General features: G+C 33.7%; 1 protein-coding gene across 1 annotated transcript; it reads left to right on the top strand.

Annotated features, from left to right (window-relative positions):
• Window positions 1-4,312: 4,312 nt before the first annotated feature.
• Window positions 4,313-4,924, top strand: LOC146886834 (protein TAPETUM DETERMINANT 1-like). Its single transcript, XM_085672217.1, has 2 exons — window positions 4,313-4,370; window positions 4,617-4,924. Exons 1-2 carry the CDS (start codon window positions 4,313-4,315, stop codon window positions 4,922-4,924), a joined length of 366 nt encoding a protein of 121 aa, XP_085528343.1.
• The last annotated feature ends 4,215 nt before the right edge of the window (window positions 4,925-9,139 follow it).

The raw sequence follows: 9,139 nt of genomic DNA, 5'->3' as shown, positions 1-9,139 counted from the left end.
GATACATTTGTTGTTGGTTTTGAGTTGCATCATAAATTCATCTAACTTTAAATGAGTGATGGCCTTTAGTTTCTCATATTACAGTTTGTGTGCTTGCTTATTTTTTAGGGCGACTAAATGGACTGGATATGATATTTAAACTTCTTGTTCTAAAGTGTCTAAGCCAAATTTTATTTGATGTTGTCCCCATACACTCACTCCACATAGAATTCATGGCTACATCAATTATGTTGTTGAAAATAAGCTTGAATGTAATTTCTCATCATAAATTTGATATTATTTACATCCAAAATATTGTTAAATGTAATTTTCTTAACTGATACACTATAGTTGCATAAGTTATGGACTCAAAATTGATGTGATTTTTTCTTTTCTATAACTTATCACTCCAAAGTGATGGCCAAACTGAGGTGGTTAATAGGACTTTAGGAGAAATGTTAAGGTGCATTATAGTCCAAAACATTAGGGAGTGGGAGTGAAAATGGACAAGCCAAAGCAAAAATGATCCAAGACTTGCATACACAAGTCAAAGAAACACTTTCCATAAGGGTGAAAAAACACCAAGAGGTTGAAGAGCTTGAGGTGTACTTCCATCTCTTAGCTTGATACTTCCTTGTAATAGTTTTCATGTAGTCAGTGAGAGTATCTTGGAAGCTTCAAAACTAACAATCCTCACCATTGTGTTAGCTAAAGTGACCTTGGTGCATGGATTTGATGAAGCAAAGCATGAGTTCACATGAGGTGGATGAAGAATTGATGAAGATGGATTGATGAATGAGTTTCTTGTTTGCTAAATCTGTAAATGAAGTGAAGATTATGACATTTATATGTTGTACTATATTCGTAGACTATATGACATAGGTTAGATGTATTTTAAGTCTTGGTGTGCCCTTTTAAATCTGTCAAAAAGATTTTTAATAAGTTAAAGGCTTGTTGTGTATACTTAGGTATGAATATATTCAATTAGTTGAATTATTTTTCAATCGACTGATTTCACTGAAGTCAAGTGAAATCAACAGATTGTACGGACAAATAAATTTGTTGAGTTCACTTACGACCAAGCTATATAAGTGAAAACCATACTTAGGTTGTCTAGGTGAACTAGATGTAGCTCTATGATTGAGTGACCCAATATAAAAACAAATGTGTGATCTTCTTTCTCTCATCTTATTCATTTGTAAAATCTAAATAAAATCAAGCAAATTAATCTTTGTTAAGTGTACATGTGTTTTTACGTTGCTTGGTAGTGTAATCAAGTTGGATATATTGATTGGAACAGATCATGATTGAAAAAGCATGTTGTTTGCGTGAGTTTCATATTTTAATTTGTTGAATCATAAGTGTAAGAACAAATTAACATGTATTTTATTTTAATCAGTTGAAAGTGTATTCTCCTGTAACTTTTGCTTTTTAATTTCTTGGTTGATTTATTCAAAGAAAAAAGGTCTTAAGCTTTCGAACAGTTTTATAAATCCAATTCGAACCCCCCTTCTTGGCTAATGCAACCATTTCATTACTTACACATTTAATTTGTTCTTTGCCCTTCATTCTTCTAAAAAGGTGAAAACCTCAAAGGGAAGGTGCCACTACTAAACATACAAAACACAAAACACAAACATGAGTTCTAGGTTTTATTTAAAACTAATCTAAGTAATAGAAGGAAGGTGAAGAAACTTTACTTTGAGGTCAGGGGTTAGGGGCTCATCATCAAGTTTGTTGATCTCATAGGTTTCAAGTTCTGTTTACTATTCTGAAGATACGAGGAAATCAAGGTATGAAATGTTTTGTTTTGTTTTTTCAAACTCCAACTCGATTTACGTATTTTGGTTAAGAAAATAAGTAATTTTTGTTAACTCCAAAAATTCCTAACTTTCTTTAAAATACCTATGTGATGACACGTTAAATAAAAAAGAAAAACAAGAGAAATTTAGTTTTAACTGTTCTAAATTTCTATGCTTTTGGTATCACCTTGATTCTCTCTTTGTCCATTATTTTTCAGGGGTTAGTCATTGTAACTTGTACAACATCAACATTGGGACTACAAGAAGGGGGAGAAAAATACTTGGTATGCATTAGTGGAATGTAGTTGTGACAAACAATTGTAATTGAACACAAAGCCAAATAAGGTTGGCGTGCCAAGGGTTTAAGCCTACAAAAAGTGCTAGTCCATCAATTGTTTCCATTTAAGGGGACATTTGCCTCCTTACTATGGTAATCGTTTGAAGGATTTTGCTATGTTGATCTTTTTTATTTTGTTCATGTCTAGTCCCTATATTATTATAATGCATCCAATTTTTCTTTCTAGTGCTACAATATTTTTTTAAAAATTTTTTATCCTAGTCGATCATTATGTTGAACTCAAACTCCAATATATCTGAATTTCCAAAATAAGTTGATGCATGAGAGCACTGCATTGTTTGAATAATGGGCCTCCCTTTAATGCTCCGATGAGTTTGAATGAGATCATAGTAATATATTAATCACAGGAACAAACAAATGAAGTCTATGTTTATCCCTTGGATCATTCCCTGCTAACTTAAAAGATAAGAGGATGTTAATGATGATGCAGTAGGCTCTAGAAGGGGGTTTTGAATAGAGCCTTAGAATCTCTTTGTATGAAATAAGATAAAACACTATAAAGCAAATAGATAAAGTATAAAATGATATGTTATACTAGTTCACCGAAACTCACAGGTTACATCCAATTCTTCCTTAAGCATACAACTTAAGAGGTTCCACTAGTAAAATAAAATCTAATCAGAATGAGTTGACAAATATTCCTAGGTTACAAATATACAAAACTCTCCTAATTACGAGTATACAAACATCTCTAGGTTATACAAGTACACAAACCAGTCCATATTTTTCCAAGTATTAACCTTTTTAACCTACCCTTGAATTTAGGAACTCTCATGATAATAAAGAAATCACTCTCACAAAGTGAAAAATATTACAATGGCTTATGACACAACCACTATTTATAGCTAGACGATAATTATAAACGATGTAATCTCAGTCTTTCTCTTGTATCTCTTTTTCTTTCTTTCTCTTATTATATATCTCTCGTAATTTTTTCTTCTTTTTTTTACACTAGCTAGTTATTTTCTTCGTTAGCTTGATCTCTATTTATAGCTATAGAATATATGAGCATTGAAGGCTTCATCAAAACTGAATAAATTGATTCCTCACTAATACTTATTAACATCTTGATTTTGGATGTTTAACAAAGGAATGATTTGATTGGATCTACAAAGCTTTTCGTTTCCGTTTCTCCTTTTCTATATCTTCTCTTTATTGGCTTTTCTTTATACTTTCTGTATTTGCATTTCTCCATTGATTTCATCTCAACATCTTCGTACTACTAAGAAAAATATTCTAATTCAATCTTCAAGGCAATCTTTAGATTATTCTTTCCTGAAACTCTTTGATATGAAAAGAAAATATTTCTATATTCAAATTAGTCTCATAGTGCAAACAAAATATATCTATGTAAAGAGATAAAAATGACTGTTGACAATTCCAAAAATTTTGATTTCAAGACATACTTTACTTATTAGATATTTTGATTTTGAGTTGATTATTTAGCATCACTTTTAACATTGTTGCTTGTTCGTTTCTTTTAATACATAAAATAAACAATTTAAGTTATAAATATTTGGAGCATTAAATATCATTAAAATGCTAACATAAAAAATGCACCAGGCAATGTCTCAGACGGCTCATCAGTTGGAATCATCAAATCAGTTCAATCTTGAATTGTCTCGTCATGTTGAATCATCTCATTAGTATTAATGGGAAACTTGATACAAACTTGATAGGGATAAAATAACAAAAAAAGTAAATACTAAATACGAATAATTAATTTTATTAATTATTTTAAGTTTAATTGCATATATTTTTATTACATTAATTACATTTATCATTCCATAATTAAATGCATTTATATTAATTTTTTAATTGATATTTTATATTTCTGGACAATTAATATTTACATTATATTAACTATATCTAATCATACCGTGGAGGTTCACAGTAACAACAAAAGTAATAAATACATATAATTAATATTATTTATTAATTTAATTTTAATTTAAATATTTTTATTATATTAATTGTATTTATAAGTTTTTAGATGAGTTGATTTATATTAATTTTCCAATTAATATTCATAATTATGGAAAATTAGTATTTATATTTTCCTATCAATCAAAACTTCTTTAAATATGAATAACATAAAACATATGAAACTATCTTATTTTAAGGATTTGTTTTTGTTTCATTAGAGAAAAGTCCTACCGGTCACTCACCAAGAATGATGACAACCTTGAAGTACCTCATTTGCATTATCTTTCCTAGTCTTGTTACTAGAGGTATATTTTATTTCATTTAACATATTTCATAAATTTTCTTTGTCTTGTTATCGTCACAGTTGGAGGGTGATTGGGTATGTCATTGTCACCCCCAAAACTCCAACTTTCTTTGAAATTTATACAAAATGACACTTTAAAATAAAGAAAAAAAATCAGGAAAGATAGTTTTAACTATCATTAACTTTTATGTTTTTATATCACCATTATTCTCTCTTTATGCATGTGCTTGCTGCATTAACTTTGCAGGGTCCAGTTATTGTAACTTGAACAACATCAACATTGCGACAACAAAAAGTGGGAGAACAATACTTGGAAAGCCTGAGTGGAATGTAGTTGTGACAAACAATTGTAATTGCGCACAAAGTCAAATAAAATTGTTATGCCAAGGGTTTCAAACTACAGAAATTGTTAGTCCATCAATTCTTGCCCTTCAAGGGGACTCTTGCCTTCTTATCAATGGCAATCCTTTGAAGGGTTTTGCTAGTGTCAGCTTCTCCTATGCTTGGGATGTTCCTTATTTTCTCAGGCCTTTGACCTCTCATACTACATGTTGATCAGGGTTTCTCATAAATATCAAAGGATTACAAATAATAATAGTAGTAATAGGTAATAGTTGTAGGGTATTTTGCTTTTCAACCCTTCAACTAGTTCTACTAGATATGATGCTTGTATTTCTTTTTTCTTTTAAAATTCAAGTTTACATAATTTTAAAATGATTCTTCGCTCCTTTATATTATGAATAATGTTGATAATTTTATAAATTCATAAAATTATTTATATTGTTAATAAAATATTTTTAAAATTAAATAATAATTTTTTTTATTGTCAATTTTTTAAGGAGTTAATTATATGACAAAAAAACAAAATACACCGATAGAGGATAAAATATAGCCATTGTATGTTGAATTCATAAAATGTATATAAAATTGATCTAAATAGTTTTTTTAATACTTTTAATGACATATGATTAAGTTGGATTGTTTTAACTTATTTTTTACCAAACTTTCACGATTGATTCCATTTTCTTTATGATTATAGTTTTTTAAAAGAATGAAATACTAAATAAAAATAATTATATATATATATATATATATATATATATATAATATCTGTAAAAAATAAAGAAGACTAAGTTTTAAGTATAAATAAGGAACATGTTTGACGATTTTCTTCATTAATATTTTTATATTAAATAAAAATAAAAATGTTTTTTATAATATTTCTTCATTAACTATACACAGTACTCTGGTATAAAATTTTTATGCTTTTATTTTTAATTTATACATACTTTATTTTTACCTTATAAAAATGTTAATTAATTATATTTATACACATACGTTATTCATATCTAATATATTATTTAATATGATTTATTTTTATTCAAAATATTGTATAGGAATAAAATCATTGTAACACCCCATTTAAATAAATAATTCTAAATAAATGATATGTCACACAAATAATATAAGCGGCTAAGATTCGGAGTATAACGTCACCCTATATAATTATATCCAAAATACTCAGCAGGGAAGAAGGCACACAAAGATGCCAATACAGAAATAAGTACAAGGATTTAACAGTAGTTGATAATATACCAAAAGCCAAAACAGTACATGGGCCATAGTTGATAATATACAAAAATAAGTATAAGGATTTATCATACAAATACATGCTATTTCACAGACCAATGAATATACGTCAACCAATCATGTTATGACTTGCAAACAATAAACTAAGACTCAGACTCGACTCATCCGGATACATATAATTTAGTCAGATTCAGCGGATGCTTGCACTTGTGGTGGATTTCTCTGCACACCCCCGAGCTAAGTGTTACAATGTCTCAATCCCCCACACACAAGGTTAGCCCTTAATGAGTTTCAGGCCTCTTGCTACTCTCACCACAAGAGTCAGTTTGCTCTATGTGAGACTAACTGACTCCTTAGGGCGTCAGGATGCAATCTTACCTTGAATCCTTACTAAATTTTATAGATGGGGCACCACCATGAACTCCCACTAACAGGGCTCATGGAATTACGTCTCGACCAACTGAGGCACCACCATGAGGTCTCACCTAGAGGCTCATGGAATTACACCCTAACCATACCAATAACATATTCCATCCAATCATATCATATCTTAGGTTCATGCCAAATCCATAACACTTTTATAACCAACCATCCCATTCAAGTTACATACCGAGATCATATCAAATTTATCATTCCCAAACCATAATTCACTTAACACATGCATACTTAACCTATTCATGCTTTAACAGGATAATAAAATCATACAGTAAATCACCAATAAAAAACACGAGACAAAACAGGCACCAAACAAACACTTGCGTCAGTCTTACTCAAGCCAGGATCCCTCGCTCAGTGACAGTTACTGATCACGCGAGTTCTTGCTTAGGCGAGCCCTTCTCGCCTGAGCGAGCCCACCCCTCGCCCAAAGGTGAGGTTCCTAGCCTGGGCTGAAAAATTGCAGCGATGTGCCAAGGCCTCCATGCATTCTTGCTTAGGCGAGCCTCTCTCAGCTGAGCGAGATGTCCCCTCGCTCAAACGAGAACTTTCGGCCTGAGCGAGAGCTCTTATGTGGACCTGGCCTGTTTCTACAAGTCTCGCTTGGGCGAGAGCATCTATTTCTCGCCACTGTTTTCTTGCAACAATCACACACACGAATCGAAACCAACATACCAAAGCATTTCATGCGTTTACAATATCACACCAACCATAGAATAAAAAAATGATAGCGAAACAAACAAAAATCGAAATATACGAATAAGCCCTAGCTTCCCTTACCTGGAAATAACTAGCTGAAAACCCCAACCCCCAAGCTAGTGAATACGACAGACCTCGGAGCAGATTTACAAACTGGAAAGATGGCATAACAGATTCAAATAGAGTTACTAAGGTGAACCATAGCTGGAATCATGATAATAGAGTCAGAAATAAGGAAAGTGTGGTTAGAGGATCAACTTACGTGAGTACAGCTGAGCTTAGAGCTATCTTGACCAAGAGAGGACCAAACCTTAGTAGAGCTTTCTGTTGCGAAAAGGAGAGAGTTTGGCGGCTGTGTTTCTATAAAGTGAAGTGAATGAATGAGATTAGGGCAGATTAGGTATGGATTCCCTTTGGGCCAACCCTATGCCCAATCGATTTGGGGCAGCCCTTTTAAAGTAAGGGCAGTAACGTAAATGAAAACTCACCAGGTAAAAAGGTGTGGATGTGATTTCCTCATGTTCTCCTCCAACTCCCAAGTAAAGTCACTTGTCCTCCGATCCTAGATGACTTTGACAAGGCTGACTGTTTTTTCTCGGCGTTCCTCAACTTTGTTATCCTCTAAAGCCACTGGTGGTACCTCCATAGTGAGATCCTCTCGGATCTCCACATCCTCTACTTCCAATACATGTGACGGATCAAACAAATATTTCCTCAACTATGACACGTGGAATACCGGATGGAGAATTGCCAACTATGGAGGTAAGGCAATCTCGTAAGCCACTGGCCCTATCCTCCTTGATATCTGACAAGGGCTAAGGAATTTAGAGGAGAGCTTCCTTGAGCGGAGAGCCCTTCCTACCCCAATGGTTCGGGTCACCCTCAAGAATACGTGATCTCCCGCCGCGAACTCCAAGGGTCTCCTCCTACGGTCTGCATAAGCCTTTTGCCTACTCTATGAAGCCTGCATTCTTTCTCTCACCATTCTCACCTTCTCAGTGGTCTGTTCCAACAACTCTGGTCCGACAGGCACTGCTTCCCATCTTGATACCAACACATAGGGGTTCTACATTTCCTACCATAAAGAGCCTTATATGGCGCCATGCCAATGCTCGCATGAAAACTATTGTTGTAGGTGAACTCTATTAAAGGCAATACTTCATCCCCAGCACCCAAATGATCCAGTACGCATGTCCTCAACAAGTCCTCAAGCGACTGAGTTGTCCTCTCATTGGTCTAGGGATGATAGGCCGAACTCATCGTCAACTTGCTTCCCAAAGCACTCTGCAAGGTTTGCCAAAACCGAGAAGTGAACTGCGGATCCCTGTCGAATACTATACTCAAAGGGTTTCCATGTAACCTCACAATCTCCTTAATGTACAACTGGGCCAACTTAGCCATAGACATCCTCAAGTTCATCGCCAAGAAATGAGCACTCTTTGTAAGTCGATCCACTATAACCCAAATGGTATCATGCCCCCTAAAAGTTTATGGCAAATGGGTCACAAAATCCATGGAGATGCTATCCCACTTCCATACTGATATTTCTAAGGGTTGTAGAATCCCAACGGGTCTCTGATGCTTCACCTTCGCCTTCTAACAGGTCAGACAGACTAATACAAACTGAACCACATCCTTCTTCATTCCTTGCAACCAGAAGTTCTCCTTGAGATCTTGGTACATCTTAGTCATGTTAGGATGCATGCTAAGACGACTCTTGTGCCCTTCCTCAAGGATTAAACTTTTCACCTCAGCATCATCTGGTATATACACTCTACCTTGGAATCTCAATATGCCATCATTACCCAAAGCAAAATCCTTCGCTTCATCTGACTCAAGCTGTTCTCTCACCCTGTTCAAACTAGCATCCAACAACTGCCTCTCTCTGATTGAGTCCAAGAAGTCACTAGATATAGTCAGAGTACTACACCTAATGAACTCTGACTCCAACTCAACCTGTAACTTCATGTCTCTGAATTTCTCCAGTAGTTCCACTTCTTTAATCATCATGTGTGCAATATGCACAATCTTCCTACTCAAGGCATC

The sequence above is a fragment of the Vigna unguiculata genome, chromosome 4, assembly GCF_037176805.1.
Source record: "Vigna unguiculata cultivar grain cowpea cultivar isolate G323 ecotype 2 chromosome 4, ASM3717680v1, whole genome shotgun sequence".
NCBI classification, from domain to species: domain Eukaryota; kingdom Viridiplantae; phylum Streptophyta; class Magnoliopsida; order Fabales; family Fabaceae; genus Vigna; species Vigna unguiculata.
The sequence above is the reverse complement of the archived record's forward strand: the minus strand, read 5'-3'. Positions and strand labels throughout refer to the sequence as shown.